Source organism: Dermochelys coriacea, chromosome 9 (assembly GCF_009764565.3).
Source record: "Dermochelys coriacea isolate rDerCor1 chromosome 9, rDerCor1.pri.v4, whole genome shotgun sequence".
Classification (NCBI taxonomy): Eukaryota; Metazoa; Chordata; order Testudines; family Dermochelyidae; genus Dermochelys; species Dermochelys coriacea.
Window position 1 is genome coordinate 104844268 of NC_050076.1, and position 20412 is coordinate 104864679.

Here is a 20412-nt window from a genome sequence, read left to right on the forward strand (position 1 = left end):
GGCGTGGCTGGCTGGCTGCAGCATACAGACATCACTGGGAGTGACTTACATGCTGGAGACAGTTTGTGAGCAGGCCAGACTGGAGGAGCAGCACAACATGGTAAAGGGCACCCCAGGTTAGGGGACAGAGTGACACTACTACTCATTAGTCTGGATTGTACCTTGGTATGTCACATTGGTGCAGAGAATGAGGGTTTGTGCATAGCTTCTTCAGAGGTGAAAGTAAGCCGGTACGCCCCGGTACAGCGTACCAGTAAGAGCCAGTGCGACGTACCAGGACTGGCTTTCCGAGAGGGCAATTTAAAGCCCTGGTGTAGCGGCGGCAGGGCGGCAGTGGGGATTTAAAGGACCCTGGAGCTCCAGCCACTGCTACTGCCCTGGGACCCTTTAAATCCTGGCCTGAGCCCTGCTGCCCGAGCCCCGGGGTAGCGGCGGCTGGAGCCCCGGGGCTCTTTAAATCCCCGATGGTGCCCGGCCACCACCACCCCAGGGCTCGGGCAGCAGGGCTCAGGTGGGGATTTAAAGGGCTTAGGGTTCCAGCAGCTGCTACCACAGCGGAGCCCCAAGCCCTTTAAAGCTCTGCCAGAGCCCAGAGCCCTGGGGTAGCGGTGGCAGCTGGGAGCCCCCAGGGCTCCTCAGTGATATAAAGGGCCCAGGGCTCCACTGCAGTAGCGGCAGCTGGAGCCCTGGGCCCTTTAAATTGCCCCTAAGCCCCGGGGCTCCCAGCCACCTCGACAGCTGGTAGCTCGGGCGTGATTTAAAGGGCCCCAGACTCCCAGCCGCCACTACCACAGCTGGAGCCCTGGCTCTTTAAATCAAGATTTAAAGGGCCCGGGGGATTTAAGGCCCTGCCTCTTCTGGTTGAGGCCACGCCCCCTGCTCAGGACTCCGGCGTACCGTACCGGTAAGTCCTCTAACTTACTTTCACCCCTGAGCTTCTTACACTTCAGGCACTGGGATAGCACTGGTGGCTGGAAACAGTCACAGAGACATTACAGTTTGTTGTTTTCTGTTTACTTATTTCAAGTAAGGGAAATAGAAACAGTAAATTATAAAAATGAGCAGCAGCGACAGAACTTCAAAGCTAGAGCTGGCCAGATTGGAGAAAAAAGAGAGACAGAGAAAGTGAGTCAAAGAAAAGCAGGCATAAGAGCAGCGGCTGGAAACTGACCATCGGTGAGCCATGGAGCTGAATGAACAGGCAGCAGTGGCTCACCAGCAAGCCCTGGAAGGCTGTTTGTGAACAGCCCAGGTGGGAGCTGCTACAGAAGGGCATCATAAAGCACCCAAGGTTACAGGGGTGACACAGTACTCATTAGTCTGGATTGTGCCCCGGGTATGTCACAGGGATGCTGTAGGGAGCATGGCAGGAAGGCTGGCTGACCAGTAGGGATTTGTGTCCTGAAGCGCTGACACTCTCTGTTTTGAGAGATGGGGTCTAAATTAGCTCTTCTCACTCAAGAAAGAGATCTTGGCATCATTGTGGATAGTTCTCTGAAAATATCCATTCAATCTGCCTTGGCAGTCAAAAAAGCAAACAGAATGTTGGGACTCATTAAGAAAGGGATAGATAAGACAGAAAATATCATATTGCCTCTATATAAATCCATGGTATGTCCACATCTTGAATATTGTGTGCAGATGTGGTCACCCCATCTCAAAAAAGATATATTGGAATTGGAAAAGGTTCAGAAAAGGGCAACAAAAATTATTAGGAGTATGAAACGGCTGCAGTATGAGGGGAGATTAATAAGATTGGGACTTTTCAGCTTGGAAAAGAGATGACTAAGGGGGGATATGATCGAGGTGTATAAAATCATGACTGGTGTAGAGAAAGTAGATAAGGAAGTGTTATTTACTCCTTCTCATAACAGAAGAAATAGGGGCCACCACATGAAATTAATAGGCAGCAGGTTTAAAACAAACAAAAGGAAGTATTTTTTCATATAATGCACAGTCAACCTGTGGAACTTCTTGCCAGAGGATGTTGTGAAGGCCAAAACTATAACAGGGTTCAAAAAAGAACAAGATAAATTCATGGAGGATGGGTCCATCAATGGCTATTAGCCAGGATGGGCAGGGATGGTGTCCCTAGCCTCTGTTTGCCAGAAACTGGGAATGGGCAACAGGGGATGGATCACTTGAGGATTACAGGTTCTGTTCACTCCCTCTGGGGCACCTGGCATTGGCCACTGTCGGAAGACAGGATACTGGGCTAGATGGACCATGACCTAGTATGGCTGTTCTTATGTTCTTGTTTTTGGCTCATAGATTCCTGTGTGTACCACCCAGGTGTTCCAATATTCCATGATGCCCTGAAGGTGAGTGCAGCAGCAAAGGGACAGCTCTTGTCATAAGTTCAGAACCAGGTGCCAGAAACAGCTGCCTACGTGAGGTATGGGTGACAGTCCATGTGTCCATGTGTATGGGTGACAGTCCATGTATCCATGTGTATGGTTGACAGTCCATGCAGGACAAAGGGAGATCCGGGATATAAGAAAGTGTGTATTTGATGTGGGGATCTAGAGGTCAGTGCAGTTTTCCATACCTGACCATATACATCTTATTCTTGTGTCCAGGGCTGGTCTTGTTGCAAGAAACGAACCACAGACTTCTCAGAATTTCTCTCTATAAAGGTATGTAACCCACTCACCTCTACAGGTGCTCCAGTTTCCACCTCTCTCAGACACACCTGGACCCCAAAACAAAACACCAGAACCCTCTGGCTGCCTGGCTGGTCCGTCCCTGCTCTGTTCATTTCCCTAGCCAGATCCCTACCCCTGGCTGGTCTGTCCCTACCCCATCCACTTCCCTGGCTAGATCCGTACCCCTGGCTGGTCTGTCCCTGTCCCAGCCACTTCTCTGGCCAGATCCCTATCCCCGGCTAGTCCGTCCCTGGCCAGATCCCTATCCCCTGCCAATCCCTCCCTGCCCCGTCCACTTCCCTGGCCAGATCCCTATCCCCATCTGGTCTGTCCCTGCCCCGGCCAGCTCCCTATCCCCACCTGGTCTATCCCTGCCCTGTCCACTTCCCTGGCCAGATCCCTATCCCTGGCTGGTCCATCCCTGCCCTGTCCATTTCCCTGGCCATATCCCTATCCCTGGCTGGTCTGTTCCGGCTCTGTCCACTTCCCTGGCCAGATCCCTATCCCTGGCTGGTCCATCCCTGGCCAGATCCCTACCCCTGGCTGGTCCATCCCTGGCCAGATCTTTATCTCTGCCTGGTTTGTCCCCGCCCTGTCCATTTCCCCATCTCTGCCCCTGCCAGTCTGTCCCTCTCTTGACTGGTTCCTTGTCTCCATCCAGTCTGTCTCCTCTCCATCCAATTCCCTGTCCAGAATCTGGTCCATCCATGTCCCACCCAGCTCCCCTGGTTCCCCTTCTCTAGTGGGAATTCTCTCAACCTAATCATGTTACTCATCTGAGTCCTAGATACCAGTTGATGGGCATGGATCTAACTTTCTCTGCCTATTCCTGCTTCTCAGTCTCTCACGGTCTGCTCCTGGATTGCTTACCAGTCATATTTAAGATGGCTGAAAAAAATCTTCCTTCCTTAATTCTCTCTACTTCTTCCTCACAACTCTCTTTTCTCTCACTCAAGCACTTAACTTGGGGGCCGTCTCTCACTCCTCCCATCACATCCAGGCCAAGCCCAAATCTTGCCATTTCTTCATTTGCAGCAGGTCAAAATCTCCCACCCATCTCCGTCCCAGTAGCTAACCCTCCTGCTCAGGCCCTGGGATCTCCTGTGTTGATTATTGCAATGTCTGCCTTTCTGGCTAACTGTTATGCACATTGCCCTTTACCAGCAAAGGGCTGGTACACAGAAAGAAGAGCCAGAGGCCTCTCAATGATGTTCCCCAGAGGTCCCCAGGGTTGTGAGGCACCTCATCACCACCTACCCTCAATATGCGGAAGTCTTCTTTGTGCCAGATTTGGATCAGATCCTTGAAACCACCAGCCTGTGGAAGCACATGTAGAGCCTTCCAGGCCTCTTGAAGCCTCGGTTTCTCTGTTCAGGTAGCAATTGGGACACACCAACTGCCAGATCCTTGGAGTGTTCCCTGTAGTGTCCAGCCCCCTCCACTGAACACTCGCAGGATTACCAGGCCTGCAGTTCCCTAAGGAACCGTATTCCAGCTTGTAAGACTCAACTCAAGTTCTGCACTTTGCTTAACACCACAGCACTGAGATCTAGTTATAATGAAAACAAGAATGCGTTTGTTGTCAGAGAATCGAGATTCACGTGATAGTGAGAATACTGGGAAAATGGGTTACATACAAATCAAAATCATAACATGCTTTCTAGAGACTAAAACAAGTTATTCTCTTGTTTAACAGCTTATCTTACCCATTGTTCTCACCAGCGTTTTCAGCCAAGCCTGGCTGAGACCCCTCTTTTATGAAGCAAACTGACTGTCCATTTGCTGCCTCAGGGAAGGATCTGGGGTGTCATTTTGTCCCCCAACTATTCTAGAGCAAATCTTTGATGTGCACCTCAAGCTGGGGTCTCTCTTCTCCCACCCCTCTCCCCCGGCTGTTTGCTTCTTCCTGTTACTTTTCTCTTACTTCACAGTCCTTCATTAGCATTCGGTTCAGACTAGGGAGAGGCGACCTGCTGTGAACCATACAGTACTTAATTTAGGTGAAAACAGCCAGACACTTCTTGTCTGACAGAAACTGCTTTTTCACCCTTGCTAGTGGCCAGCCCTAGACACAGACCTTAAGTACATAATTGCCAGTGTGTATACATAACTCCTTACCCAGCATCTGTACGTGCCATTTGTGATTATACTGATGACCAGTGTGACACTGGCTTTTCTTTGGTGAACTAGATAGACTGTATGTCCCAGACCCAGGAGATCCTTGTCACCCGAGCACCCCCTCTGTGCCCCTTGCCCATTGGCAGTAAGAGGTTCCTGGGCCACCCCCTCCTGCTGCACTTTAGTGTTAGGCTGTTGGGATGCTTTTGGCACAACTTCCTGGCAGTTAATGCAGCTGGGCACAGCGTGACGCTCTACTCCCTTGGGCTGCTGAGGTTAGGGAAAAAAAGAAAAGGAGGACTTGTGGCATCTTAGAGACTAACAAATTTATTTGAGCATAAGCTTTCGTGAGCTACAGCTCACTTCATCGGATGAGGTTAGGGACTGTCCCCTGCACAGTGTCCCACACATTAGTGTGCTTAGTTCCTGGCTTTGTGGAATTCTGGGGCAGTCTTCCTCTGCAGCATGGGGCATGGGTCACTTGCTGCTCTGGAGTAGAGTAAATGGTCGATTCTTTGTAACTTGATGTCATTACATCACATGTTGAAGACATCAGTAACTCAGCCAGAGATTATGGGCCTGCTACAGGAGGGGATGGGTGAGGTGCGGTGGCCTGCAATGTGCAGGAGGTCAGACTAGATGATCACGCTGGTCCCTTCTGGCCCTAAAGTCTGTGAGTCTATGACCATGACCTACAAGCCCCTTGCATGGGGAGGTCAAAAGGAGTGTTATGTTTGTCTCTGGTCCCTCCCTTTAGGGCTGCATGAAGGGGTGTCACAGCAATGAGAAGCCCCCCGAGCCCTTCCGGCAAGAGGATACCTCAAACAAGCTGAAGACCAAGCCAAGCACAGAACTCATCATCCAAAGCCCAAAATCAGCTGAGAAGATGCAACGTGAAAGGCCAAAGTGAGTCAGGCACTGGCTATGTAGATGGCCTTGCCCCTGCTTCCCTCTTAAGATGGGAAAAAAATGCCATTTGTTGTTGTGTTGTGTGTGGTTTTTCTTTCCAGTTCTGATGAGCCAAGACAGCCACTGCTGATTAAAGTGTCCAGGTCTCTGGAGCAGACCCTGGAGAAGCTGAAGCTGGCCTCCAAAAACCAATGCCCAGAGAGAGGTTCCTTGTGCAGGGGTGAGAAGATGGGGATGGACCTCGCAGGGTGGTCTTGGGCTGTGCTTTATGGGAAGCATGGAGGGTGCAAAACTTAGAAACAGGTATGTGTGTTATGCAGAGGGACTGCACGGTGTGGCAGGCTGTGGGGTTGTATGCCAGGACGGAGCTGTGCACTGGGGGGCTATGGACTGGTATCCTTGTGAAGAATAATGTGGCTCATGGTCCTGTGTGATGGGCGTGTGAGTGGAACACCTGGGTGAATGTTTAAGCCTGATAAAAAGAAAAGGAGTACTAAAGAGCTCTTTGCTATGTGTGTTGATTACAGCAGAGGCCATTCCGGAAGTCAGAACTGGCACCACCTGTAAGAACTTAGGCTGTATGGCGGTGAGTTGCACCCTTGGCTCTTTGTGTTCCAAAGTCCAGGTCAGGGTTTCCCAGGCTCTGAGGAATCAGATCTCAGAGCTGTAGCTCTATGAACATGCTCCTTTCCCTGCTGATTCTGGCTCAGTGCCCCACACTGGCAGGGACCAGCTTCCTTAGAGGTTTTTAAGGCCCAGCTTGACAAAGCCCTGGCAGAGATGATTTAGTGGGTGTGGGTCCTGCTTTGAGCAGGGGGTTGAACTAGATGACTTCCTGAGGTCTCTTCCAACCCTAATATCCTATGATTCTATGATTCTGGGTTTGTTTGGCAACTAGAGGGGAGAGGGTCTTCATGATCTCTCTAGTGCCCACCAAAAGTAGTAAGTGTTAGCACCTAGGACTTATGACAGGAACATCTAGCTGATTTTCTTCAGCCACAGTGAAGGTTTGGGGTGGAATCTGCTGGTCCCACAGCAAAGCTGGCGTCTCCACTTCTGTCACCGAAATCAAACAGGCTTCCCAAAAAGCTCTTACTGAAGGCTCCACTGGCCAGGAGAGCAGGCCCCTGGAATGGTCTGCATAGCAGACAGCAGTTCCATCACACCAGCATTGCACACTGATGGCTTGTGTAGGCGTGTAACCTTCCTGCCTCAGAACCCTGGAGCAGGGGTGCTCAGCCCAGTGCAGCTGGGAAGCCTGTAATCATGGGGAGAAGGGAGGGGTTCTAGGGGCTGGTAGGAGGGAGGGATTAGTGTGAGAGTGGGATCCAGAAGGGAGTAGATTGAAGGATGTAGGGAGAGACTGAGAGGGCAGGGAAAAGGAGGGAGAGCACAGCACAGAGAGTGGGGAGTGGGAGAGGTAGCAAAACCAGCAAACCAGCAAAACCAGAGGGAGCAAACACACAGTATGGGGAAGCATGGAAATGGCAAGAAGGGAAAGGTGACGGGCATGGGAGCTGAAATAACTGCTAATAGTGAGTGTATGTCTCTGTCCCCATCCCCTTGGTATCTGAGCCTCCCATCCCATGCTGCATGTGTCTTTCCCAACACTCGGAGCGATTTGCCCAAGATCCATAAGGAATGGCAGAGTCCCTGTCCCTGTGCCCTCTTCTGTATGCGGAACTGAATGCATGTTCACCTCTCCCCCCACAGCATGCACCTCTGGAGAAACATGTCCCTGACCAAAAACCTGGTGAAACCAGACTCCCAGGGGCTTTACCCCCTTAGACCTGCTGAACAGGCAAGTAATGCTGTTGCCTTTGGCACAAGAGTAGCAGGCATTGGTGAGAAATCCTCCATCCGCAATGGGCTGCACTTGAGTCCGTATCATAAGATGGTCAAAAGAGCCTACCCAGGCCACCCCACTTCACAGCTGTCAAAAAATGCCTGGAAAAAGTCCAGTCAGAAACTCACCTCCCACCACAGCAGCATGGGGTGGGGGTTCCAACTGGATTAAAACTAAGCTAAGTGTTTGAGGGGAGAACTGGGGAAGGGACAGTCAGTGAAGGTCCTGAGGCTCCAGCCATGTCCTGCAGGACACAGTGGGGACCAGCTGCACTTTAAGCAAAGAAGAATTCTCCTCCCGCCTTCCCCTAAAGGTTCAGGTCAGGTTTCATTTTCAGCAGCATGCTGTGCTGATCATTGCCACTGCCTCTTCCCTGGCAGGTCTACAAGGGGGCAGAGAATGAGACGGAGGCTTGTATTTTTCACCCAGGAGTTCCTGTCTTCCATGAGGGGTAAGAAATATCCTTTGGAACCAGGAGACTTTTATCCCCATACTTGTAAAAACTGCCTGCCTGCCTTGGACTCTGACTCCGCGCTTCAGTGGCAGACCAGTCAGCCACACAGCAAGCTTCCCCACAATAATAGACACTCACCCTGGGGGGCCCCACTCAGTCCACAGCTCCTCCGAACAGATGGCCAGTTGTGTTGGTTATTTTTATCCTGTGGCCATGTGACACCCCAGCTCATGTCACACAGACAGGCTAACAGATGGCCACATCTCTTGGTCCCTCTGAGTTTGTTCAGCCTGGAACTGTCAGTACCATATCCCCCATGCTCAGCATCTTGAGTGCCCCAGGTCTCCCTGCCTCCCTCTAGCTCTAACCCTAAACCCCTAGAGCTCCCATCTTCCCTAGACTCATGTATCCCTTTCTCAAAAAGAACAGGAGGACTTGTGGCACCTTAGAGACTAACAAATTTATTTAAGCATAAGCTTTCGTGAGCTACAGCTCACTTCATCGGATGCATTTGCATCCGATGAAGTGAGCTGTAGCTCACGAAAGCTTATGCTCAAATAAATTTGTAAGTCTCTAAGGTGCCACAAGTACTCCTTTTCTTTTTGCGAATACAGACTAACACGGCGGCTACTCTGAAACGTATCCCTTTCTGGCATTCCTAGATTAATTTGTTTTTTGCTCTTTCCCCAGTATGAAGTACTGGAGTTGCTGTGGCATTAAAACTACAGACTTCAGTGCGTTTCTGGAGCAAGAGGGCTGTAGCACTGGGAAACACAGATGGCTAAAGAAGGAGGTATGCCACTGTCATAAGGCTCTTAGAGCAGTGAGCAGACAGCAAAGGAATCCTGAACTGTCACTGCTGCTCACTCTGTGCTGCTAACTGTGGCATCCGCTCATCACTGGGGCAACAGACCAAACGAATTCTTAAAATATCACATGCAAAAAATATTTCGGTTGAAACCATTGTAATTCTGAGGCCTTGAGTGCGAGCATCACCCCAGTCTCCTTTCCTGAGTACACAGCATAGGCAGAAACACAAATGCCTGCATTGGAGCATCAGGGTGCTAGGCAAAGGGGCAGAGTAGGCATGAAGAGTCAAATCCTGCTAGTGCTGTTTACGCAAATAATCCCTCCTTGTAGGGAGAGTGGGACTCGGCCAGGACTGCTCACTGTGCCCCTTCTTTACAGGCATAATGCAGACCCAGCATGAAGAGAAATGAATGTCCTCTCCATTTTAGTCTGTCGTTTGCTGAATAATGTGTCACTTTGCCCAGTGGCGAGGACTTGGACAATATTTATACAGCACAGGGCTTTGAAGAGGGAAACCACCATACAGGTGTTATTAGGCTTTGTATGATCGCACGGGATAAGCCATACTGTAGCTTATGTACTGAAGAGTGGGGCTGCATGACAGACTGTGAGGGCGTTTAGTGAATGCAGCCCTTTCACCACATGCTATTGTCACATAGGTTTGTGCATATAACTTTCTTGAGGGATTTTTTAAACTGAGGATAAATTAAAACATTGTATTTAAAATGTGTTTGAATCTCTGATCCTTTTTCAAATTTTTCTTAAACTTTCCCCCCTAGTCTGAGACCAGGCCTGAGCAGCTTAGCTCAGAAGCCAGGTGTTTCAAACTGCTAGCAATAGATGCATAAAAAGAAATGCCATCTCAGCCAAACCTAATGGAAATGAGCTAAAAAGTCAGGGCATGGTAGCAAAACTAAATAGACATGACCCAGGCAGTGCAGAATATGAACAGCCTCCCCAGGGGTGACCCTCCAAGGGAGGCTGAATCAATTTCAACAGGCAAGGGGACTGGGGAAGCTGCACCCAAACCTTGAAGGCACTTCCAAGCTAACACTAAGTCTGCTTTTCCTGTCAGCAAGTGCAAAGTGGTCCCCATGCCCCATCTGGATTTTTTCCTTGAAAGTTTGCAGTTCAGGACTGACCAGACCCAGCCCTGCTTAGCTGTTAAAAACCACGAGAGAGGACAAAATCAGGCCAGCACAAGTCTGCCCTTTGAAATATCCTGCTATTACATCCTAACATACACTCATCTGACTGCTACAGGGTAGTCATCTCCACTGGCATGGCTGGTTATTACTCTGCCCATTTCTAAAGCAGGCAGAAATACAGAACTGAGCCATTCTTATAGAATTGTGTCTGGTGCAACTGGTATAACACAAGACACATAACTGTCATTTCTCCTAATGTTCCTTGCATGGCTACTGCACAGCTTCTATGTAGATGGGGCAGGCTGAAAGTGCAGCTCTTGGTTTTTACACCTTAGAAAGCATTGGTGGGTGACAAATAGAAAAAGTTAAGCAGGGTTAGTTAGCAAGAGTGGGGCACTGAGCCCCGCCACACTGAGTGCCAAGGCCCTGCTGCTTAGATGGGCTGGTGGGTAAGTATAAACAGCTAGGGAGGAAGGTCTCTTGGCTCAAGCCTCCCTTCCCTGGAGATTAATGTCCCCTGTGACCAGGAGAGAGAGATCAGCTAGCGCAGTGTCTGCACTGTCAAGTGCCCAAAGCCTTTGCCTGGCTTTCAAAGGGAAAAGCTGAGTAGAAAATGTTTCTCTGGTTGTAATAGTTTGGATGTGGAAGGCTCTGGCTGAGGTACAGAACAGGTTAAGAGGGACGTTTAAAACAATTGATTTGGATGTAACATTTATGGGCCTGTTCATCTTCAAACCTTTCCTAGACAGGCAGCCTCCCACTGACACGGACTTTGTGCATGAGGATCACACAGGCAGCTGAACTTCTGAATGCAGGAAAAGCCGCTCAAAATATTCCTAGCACCAAACATTTCTGTGTTAGATACTTGCTAGTGCCAGTGCCAGTCTGAGTTGAATTACACTTGCTCCCTAAGATGGCTTTGTTCAGAAGTGTTGCCCCCAAAGCCTTCTAGCCCTGGGATGATGAGTGCCAGTATAAGCTGTGTGTGTGTGTGTGTGTGTGTGAGAGAGAGAGAGAGAGAGAAAATGCTCCAACTAAGTTCATGGCTGGCTGGAAACAGAGATTTAGTTTTGGAGGAAGGAGAGCACTGATTGGAAGACTGAATTGTGTACTTTGGAGTCAGACCCCTGATTCCCTGGGGAATTACTGTGGGGCTTAGGAAAACCTGGTGAGGATCTTGCTGTGGAAGAGGAGGAGGATGGATATTAAAAGTGATGTAATTGCTTTGTTTCAGAGTAGCAGCCGTGTTAGTCTGTATCTACAAAAAAACCAGGAGGACTTGTGGCACCTTAGAGACTAACAAATTTATTTGAGCATAAGCTTTCGTGGGCTACCGCCCACTTCATCGGATGCATAGAATGGAACACATAGTAAGAAGATATATATATATATATACATACATACAGAGAACATGAAAAGGTGGAGTAAGATGCTAATTAATTAAGATGAGTTATTATCAGCAGGAGAAAAAAACTTTTATGGTGATAATCAAGATGGCCCATTTAGACAGTTGACAAGAAGGTGTGAGGATACTTAACTTAGGGAAATAGATTCAATATGTGTAATGACCCAGCCACTCCCAGTCTCTATTCAAACCCAAGTTAATGGTATCTAGTTTGCATATTAATTCAAGCTTAGCAGTTTCTCTTTGGAGTCTGTTTTTGAAGTTTTTCCCTGTCTCCTGCACACAATGGTGAGTCCCTCTTTAGTCTCATTGGGCTGCAGACTGGGTTGGAAATGGCTTTAGTCTAAATGTAAAGAACCCAGTGTTACATTTGATGTGCTGGGCCAGCTTGGCCTCTAGTGCTGTGCTGTGACTCTAGCCTTTAGTAAACTCATCAGCCCAGAGGAATGGTGCAGGGCTCCTTGGCTAGATCTGTTTTTTCTGTAATGGGGGAGGAGATACAGGCTCATGTGTGCTGAAGGCTGGCCTCAGTAACACGCTCCTTTCCTCACCAGGATAAGAAGTTGGTTTCTTGTCGACAAGACTGGCATCAAACCAGCAGCCAAGTGGTGGTGACAATTTATGCCAAGAATCCTCTGCCAGCACTCAGCTCTGTGATGGCCAATCGCACTGTGGTATGTGGGGTCCAGGGCTAACAGACCTAGAAATGCAAAATGCTGTCCTGCTGCGTGCTAGTCTTCAAGGCCTGTGCAGGCTGTCAAAGCCAGCCAGTGCCCTTTGTATGCATGCTAATGCTCTCCAGAACAGTAGCTTAAACACCCCATTTCTAATATAGACTCTTAGGGTGGACCTTGTGCTCCTAAGAAGGAAAATGCAATTCCCCTTGGCTCTGCCCATCTCTCTCTTCTTTCTACTACCTGCTGCAGGGAGTTGGCCCCTATCTCAGTTTTGGTGGGATAACCCTGATATGAATAGAACTACCCTATTTCTTGCTGAAGGGGTGAGACAATATCTGACAGTGTTCTATCTATTGGCTGCCTTAGAGATACTGTTGCTCAAAGTATTGCTGCCCTGGCTGAGGAGTGGCTGGGCAGCAGAGGATTGCCTTTGTTAATTTCTGTGGTGTAGGTTTCTGAGGGCTGTCCTTTATGGAGCTGCAGCCACAGGGAGCAGTTTTGTCACTGCCTCTCACTGTACGAATGAAGCTGTGTAGAGAGTAGATAGGGTGTGTTAAGAATGGCCATAAGAATGCCCAACCTGGATCAGACCAGTGGTCCCTCTAGCCCAGAGTCCTGTCCAACAGTGGCCAGTGCCAGGTGCTTCAGAGGGAATGAACAGAACAGGGCAGTTATGGGTGATCCTTCCCCTGTCGTCCAATCCCAACTCCTAGCAAAGAGAGGCCTGTACTTGCAGTTGTTCAAGGTCACAAAAGTCCGGCTCACCCTGTTACATTAAATTGTTTACCAAAGTTAACAAAAGTTGGAGACAAATAGACTGGTACACTGGACTGTTTGCATCAAAAACAATCTGTGCTGAGGGCTCCTTGTAAAGTCATGGGTCGGTATGATGGGTTAAAAGATTTTAGAAAAGGGAAGAAATGCTTATAATTAAATTTTTTCAAAATATGTTTTGATTGGTTAATGTTAATAGGATGAGGTTGTCCCCCCCTTCCTGAATATTGTTTATCAGGGGAAGAGGAGAGGGGTCATTGAACTGGGAGCAGGGGTAGACTCAAAAGACACCTGGAACAAGGCTGAGATGCCTTTTATTTGATTTTTTTTTATATCTATAACTAAACTCTGGCAATATTTATTGAGTAGGGTCCTGGAATCTAAGTAGCTCTGCAGCTCCTCCTGGCACAGACTAAGATTGGTTCCCTAGTTTGACAGCCCAGTAGTTTGCCTATCGCAACCTGGGCTGAACTCCTGGATGGGGTTTGGATTGTTCTTTTGCTACTGGCACTGGGAAGTCTGTCTCTCCCATTAAGTCCAGCAATAATGGTATTATAACGCTGAGCCTGTTTTGACCCTCAGCATCTTTTGGTCCATTTAATGTAATCCTACAGCAACACGCTCAGTGCGCCCCATCTGCGGCCTTCTCCTTTTACACTGAGAGTGGGCTTCTATCCCACGTGGCCATATTCTTTCCTCTGCATCACTGTGTCCTGAAACTCTTCGATCCTCTCAGCTAGTTTCCATATGAGCGGTACTGTTTTGTAAGTCCTCTGTTAGTAGTGGGGAGTCTGTTAGTAAAGCTGAAGGGTTAACCCTTGGCCACCCTGAATCAGCACAAAAATCTGGCACTGTGGAGATTAGTGACTGTGCCTTGGAATCTCTAAAATCTCCTGAAGGCTTCCGATTTAAGCCTTACTTAAGATTTTGGCTGCTGGGAAAGGCAGAGGGAGCAAAGTTAATTTGCAGTGCTTAGGTGTGGCAAGGAAAGAAATTCTTCATTTAACTGCCACATCAGCTCTAATTATGGTCTTGGCGTTGGGTGGTTTGTTAATTCAGTATTATTACAATTCCTCCACAAAGGTCTTTGATAACTTTGAGTTAAGAGCATTAGGCTCCATATCCCATTGCTGCCATCTGTAAATAACAAGACAATAAGCAATTACATAATTCAGCATCTGTCTAATTATCACACATTGGGTCCCCTTCTCAGCCTCTCCTCCTTCTGCAGGACACACAAGTGGGGGTAGATGCTGCAGGGCCCGGGAGCTGAGGGTGAGGAGTTTGACTTTTCCCATAGAGCTTCAGGATAGGCAGGAGATGGATTATCAGATCATTACTACAGAGGCCTGAAATGGGGTGGAGTGAGGGCGCTGTCCTGTGTGGGGACACACACCACAGTATCAGGCTGCTTAGTCTCAATACTTAGTCCTGCCTCAGTGCAGGGGAATAGACTAGATCAGCGCTTCTCAAGCTATCTGATGTGGGGGACTGGCAATTTTTTTTTCCAATGGGCGTGCAGACCGGCAGCCGATGGCTCGTGGACTGGCACCGGTCCGCGCACCACCACTTTGAGTAGCACTGGACTAGATGATCTATTGAGGTCCCTTCCAGTCTACATTTCTATGATCCTTTGCAGCTACGCTATCCCAAAAGGCGTATCCTAGAGGTGACACCTTTCGCTTGCTGTGTGGCTTTGATGCTCACTCACTCACCGGCTCTGCAGAGTTGGTCCTTCTGTACTTGCTAAGAGACTTTTCTTTCTTTCTTTCTTTCTTTCTTTCTTTCTTTCTTTCTTTCTTTCTTTCTTTCTTTCTTTCTTTCTTTCTTTCTTTCTTTCTTTCTTTCTTTCTTTCAGATTGATGTCCATATCATGTTCGAAGGTGACAAGGTTTTCCAGGCAAAGCTGGATCTCTGGGGGGTAAGATTTCTGTTTATCTTGGTTCCCTTATTCCAGCAAGCTGTGGATGGAAAGGGACGGAAGTTGGGCTCAGATGCCAAGATGTAAATTAACAGATCCCATAGGCCAGAAGGGACCCTTGTGATCATCTAGTTTGACCTCGGGTGTAACACAGATCATAGAACTGTCACAAGATAATTCCTAGAGCAGAGCTTTTAGGAAAACATTCAATCTTGATTTACACGTAGTCTGTGATGGAGAAGCCACCATGATCCTTGATAAATTGTTCCAACTGTTAATTGCCTTCACTGTTAAAAATTCACACCTTACTTGCAATCTGAATGAGCCTCGCTTCAACTTGAAGCCATGGGAGCCTGTCAGACTTTTCTCTGCTGGACTGACGAGCCCATTAACAAATATTTGTTCCCCATAGAATCATAGAATATTAGGGGTGGAAGAGACCTCAGGAGGTCATCTAGTTCAATCCCCTGCTGAAAGCAGGACCAACACCAACTAAATCATCCCAGCCAGGGCTTTGTCAAGCTGGGCCTTAAAAACCTCTAAGGATGGAGATTCCTTCACCTCCCTAGGTAATGCATTCCAGTGCTTCACCACCCTCCTAGTGAAATAGTGTTTCCTAATATCCAACCTAGACCTCCCGCACTTCAACTTGAGACCATTACTCCTTGTTCTGTCATCTGCCACCACTGAGTACAGCTGAGCTCCATCCTCTTTGGAACCGTCCTTCAGGTACTTGAAGGCTGCTATCAAATCCCCCCTCACTCGTCTCTTCTGCAGACTAAATAAGCCCAGTTCCCTCAGCCTCTCCTCCTAAGTCATGTGCCCCAGCCCCCTAATAATTTTGTTGCCCTCCACTGGACTCTCTCCAATTTGTCCACATCCCTTCTGTAGTAGGGGGACCAAAACTGGACACAATACTCCAGGTGTGGCCTCACCAGTGCCGAATAGAGGGGAATAATCACTTCCCTCGATCTGCTGGCAGTGCTCCTACTAATACAGCCCAATATGCCGTTGGCCTTCTTGGCAACAAGGGAACATTGCTGACTCATATCCAGCTTCTCATCCACTATAATCCCCAGGTCCTTTTCTGAAGAACTGCTGCTTAGCAAATTGGTCCCCAGCCTGTAGCGGTGCATGGGATTCTTCCTTCCTAATTGCAAGGACCATGTGAATGCTTATGTAACCCACACACATCATGGGTGTGGTGTTCTGTCCCAACTAGTGGCCTCGAGACCACTTAGAGAGAGAGGTAAAATGAGTCTGCTCTACAGCCTTAGCTAAGAGCCAGTTGGCATTTAGCTCATGCAGTGGAGGCTCATGTACTAAGCACCAGAGGTCCCAGATTTGATCCGGCCTGCCAACGACTGGGGTCTGTTGGCGTTACACTTATAGACTGTGATCAAGTCACCCCTTAACCTTTTCTTTAAGCTATACAAGCTGAGCTCACTCTCAGGCATGTTTTCTAATCCTTTAATGATTCTCATGGCCCTCTGATTTAGCAGCATTCTTGAACTGTGGACACCTGTACTGGACAAAGAGTGGTCAGCGCTCTTGAGGAGGCATCGCAAGTACAAACGTGAACTCTCCAGAGCCCCTAGTGCTGGCTTGGACTGGGCTGGCATCACAGAGTCTTACCCTGGACCTTCTCATAAGGCAAGGGGACATCTCTTTGTCAAGGTTTGAGCCTTTCCAGCACACCCCCTTGTGGCCCTGCCAGTGCACTCTGCGCCCCTGTCAGGTTCTTTCAATCAATTACCAGACTTAAGCTGGCTCCAGAACATGCACTCACTTCATGGGGGCTGCCTTATTCAGTTGTTTATAGAGGTAACTTTCTGTGTTAGTTGCCCCAGGTCACCCTGCTCTGTGTCCCTATAAGAGTCCTGGTCAGCTCTTTGTCCCAGATCAGGAGACACCCCTCATCCCATTCACCTTCCTGGAGCTGGGTAGTGCTTCAGACAGTCCCTGTCTCTCCTTCTGGCAGAACCCAGTTTTCTGCCTTGGGCTGGGCTGTAATTTAGCCAGCTGTAGGGCCTTAGCCAACTTCTCTCTAAAGTGGCCACTTTTGCCTCAATGACTCCTCAAGCTAGGAGGATCCAGCTCATCACCTTCTCCTGCTGGTGCCTTCTCTCTGCTAACTCGGCCCTGAAGAAGCCTTCTTACTCCTTGCAGGTCTGCAGACAGCTGCCATCAGCCAGCTTTATTACTCCTCTGGAACAGCAGCTCCAGAGCAACCTTGCTGGGCACCTTGCCCCTTGCTGCAGGGACCCCACAGGAGTTAGCAACACGCCTTGATGGCTTCTCTCCTGGAACCCTTATTTAGCCATTCCAATAACTCACCCCCTTCCTGTCCTCTGATGGGCCTATATAGCCTCTGGTTTAACTCCAACCAACCAGACTGGCTTCACTGGCCAATGCTGCTCTGACACTAGGGATCTAGACCAGCTCTGCTTATTGTTCAGCTTCCTTGTGGCACACTTGTTCCTGGGCCATAAGGGTGCCCAAGAGTTGAGCCCAGTTCCATCCCAGCTTGAGACCATCTCTCATGAAGCCAGAGGAGACCCTGTTCCATTCAGATATTGATATTTCATTTTCTTTTCATTTGTAGCTGGAGGGATGTGGGCAGCTGGAAGTGTTGTGCTAGCTGAGGCAGTTTGGGTTTCCTGGAAGAGGTTTCTGAGCTGACATTTTATAGAGTTCCAGGAAATCCATTGGACTTTTATTGCTATGATTTATAAAGTGTTTAGAAGCATGCTGGGTGGCTCATGGAAACAAGTAAAGAGCGAGATAATGCCCCAAAAGAGCTTATATGCCAACTTTAAAAAAAGAATGTTAAGATTCCAAAGTCAAGCATTTAAAAGTTATGAAATGCTAGAATTAAGGATGCCTGTGCAACCTTATCTCAGCCCTCTTGGGTGCACACATTATGAAACAGTCTTAATTACACGATCACATACTGTTTTTTTCCACAAGGTTCCTGCCTCATTCAGTGCACAAAAGGATGGCTGGTGTTCATTCAACAGTTTTTCTCCACATTGTCTAATGTGTGACCCCAGGCCTTATTTACAGCACACTATTCAAACTCTGCTCTGAATAAAATTTAATTTCCTCATAGGCTTTTCTATGGCACTCATCACTCTAGTATCTACCCAGCTCCGATTCATCCCAGGAGCAACCTGTTTTTCATCAAAGCATGTTCAGTGGTATCAAATGTGCTATACTCATGACATCCCACATCAGCCTTTCCAACAATTTTGCCTGGGATCAATGTTTGGCTAAGTGGCCTATAGTTATCCAGGTCATCTTCTTATTTATGCTTTTTAAATATTGGCACAATATTAGCATTTTTGCAGTCTTCTGAAACTTTCCCAATGTTCCAAAATGTGTTAAAAATCAACATTAAAGATGCTGAGAGCTCCTTGGCTATATTGTTTAATAGTCCTGAGTTTAAGTTATCCAGTCCTGATGGCTTTAAAGAGTTTAACTTTGACTAGCTGCATTCTCTGCACAGAATGTCATGGGTCATATGGAAAAAATACTAGCGATCATGTAATTAGAGACTGTATCATGGTGCATCCACACAAAGGGGGCCAAATTAAGGGTGCACTGGCAGCCTTATTTCTAGCATTTCCTAATTTTGGAATGCTTGACTTTGCAATCTTAGCATTCCACTAACACTGTTTTTGTGCCTAATTTGCTGGAGGGCCACACACTTTGTAGTATCTGTAGGCTGAGCACAAGCACAATGTATGCAACAGGAGTTCCCTGTCTTCCTCCATTCCCTACAACCAGCTCCCTGTGGGCCACCTTCCCATCCCCCAGTGTTTCAGGGACTCACGGCAATGCTTCCCCCCCATCATATCTGGGGCTTTGCGTGTCTCCCATTCTCCCCTTCACCACATGCCAAGGATTCTGTCTCCCTCCTCTTTTGCCCCATTCCCCCCCATGTCAGGAACTCTTTGTATCCCTCAGCTTTCCTTTCCCCCATACTATGGTCTCCCAATTCTCTCCCCCATGGCAAGGACTCTGGGTGGCCCCTTTACCTGTCCTGCAAGGGATTCAGTGTGCCCCCTTGCCAGGATACCCTCTTCTTCCCCTCTACCCCCTCATTACTTTTCTCCTGTCTGAAGAGAGAAATCATTAAGGCTGTCTCCATTTTAAACCTGTGTTGGACCGGTGAGCAGAGCTGACATGGGGAGGGTGTTATGCTGGAGAAGGGGTTAATGGCTGCCAGCAACCAGGTCTGTGATCTGGAGACAACTGCATGTTGGGTTGAAGCTGATGCTTTACTACCCAGATGCAAGGGCTTCCATGTGTCCTCCATGTCCCCTTTCTGGCTCCTTGCCCAGCCAGTCCCATTTCCCCCAACAATCCAGGCTCTCATCTGATTTCAGGATCCACATACACACACACACACTCCCTGGCTCAGTCTCCTTCCCCAGCCAATTCCAGTATCCCCTCCCATTCCTCATCCAGTCTATCTCCCCGCCCCCCCCCCACACACACTGGCTCCCAATTCTGTCCCCATCCCCCACTGGCTCCCACTCTCCTGGGCCAGCCACGCCCAGTCTCACCCCTAGCTCCCAGTCCAAGGTGCCTTGGCCCAATCTACTCTCTCCTCCTTCAGTCCGACTACCCCATCTTCAGGCCTTCTCTTGTCCCCTCTGCATTTGAGTCTGGTATTGCGAGAGAGAGAGAGAGAGAGTGACGAAGCGGGACTGTTCTTAATGTTTCCTCTGAATATTGTGGGGGTGCCTCAGTTTCCCCTAGGCAGTTCTTAAGTATCTAGATGGAGGGATAAGGGTGTTTGATCGTTGCAGAGCCCTAGAGGGCAGGTGTGTGCAGGGGTCTGGACACAGAAAATGGCCGACACCCTGTTTCCTGGCAACTGATGGTTTGGCCCTTCCCCCCTGCAAGGTGAGAGCTAAAAGGTTGGAGAACAAAGGAATCTGGTGACCTCCTGGCCTGGGAAAGGGACAAAGCCCAGAGGAGGAGGGGCTGAAGGGGGAGTCAGTTTGGGGCTGGCTGGGGACATAGAGTGAAGTGCAAACTTGGTTGTCTGGCTCACTGCCCCCAAAATGGACCCAGCTGAGGGGTCCTGTTCTTTGCACCTACAAGCTCTGTTTTAGACCATGTTCCTGTCGTCTAATAAACCTTCTGTTTTACTGGCTGGCTGAGAGTCACGTCTGGCTGCGAAATTGGGGTGCAGGGCCCTCTGGCTTCCCCAGGACCCTGCCTGGGCGGACTCGCTGTGGGAAGCGCACGGAGGGGCAGAGGATGCTGAATGCTCTGAGGTCAGACCCAGGAAGGTGGACACTGTGTGAACTGTGTGTCCTGCAGACAGGCTGCTCACAGAAAGGAGACTTCCCCAGAGTCCTGACTGGCTTCGTAGGGAGCAGTTCCTGAGCATCGCCCAGGGACTCCGTGACAGAGAGAGAGAGCATCTTCGTGCTCTCAGTTCTCAGGCTGAGCTCCAGATCGGCCCACAACAGCAGGGAGTAGCAATTGCAGGGAATGTCCTGCTCAGTCCCTGCCTCAGTGCAGTTAATTTTCAGTTAATTTAACTGCCAAACGCTAGCAAGTCTCTGCTGAGCACCTGCAGACTGAGATGCTTTCAAAGACACAGACGTTGACCAAATGTGGGCATGTTTTCCTAGGAACTGCAAAAGGCACATCCCTCACACCAGGGTAACCCCTCTGCCCTGCTC

General features: G+C 48.9%; 1 protein-coding gene across 3 annotated transcripts in view; it reads left to right on the plus strand.

Moving 5' to 3' along the window:
• ITGB1BP2 (integrin subunit beta 1 binding protein 2) overlaps window positions 1-20412 on the plus strand; it is a 65761-nt gene that overhangs the window by 39244 nt on the left and 6105 nt on the right. For all 3 annotated transcript variants that reach the window (XM_043492860.1, XM_043492861.1, XM_043492862.1), the window contains 9 exons: window positions 2272-2321; window positions 2580-2636; window positions 5521-5669; window positions 5774-5892; window positions 6200-6258; window positions 7899-7969; window positions 8663-8765; window positions 11890-12009; window positions 14645-14707. In XM_043492860.1, the coding sequence (XP_043348795.1) occupies window positions 2272-2321; window positions 2580-2636; window positions 5521-5669; window positions 5774-5892; window positions 6200-6258; window positions 7899-7969; window positions 8663-8765; window positions 11890-12009; window positions 14645-14707 (791 nt within the window). The remainder of the gene's footprint in view (window positions 1-2271; window positions 2322-2579; window positions 2637-5520; window positions 5670-5773; window positions 5893-6199; window positions 6259-7898; window positions 7970-8662; window positions 8766-11889; window positions 12010-14644; window positions 14708-20412) is intronic.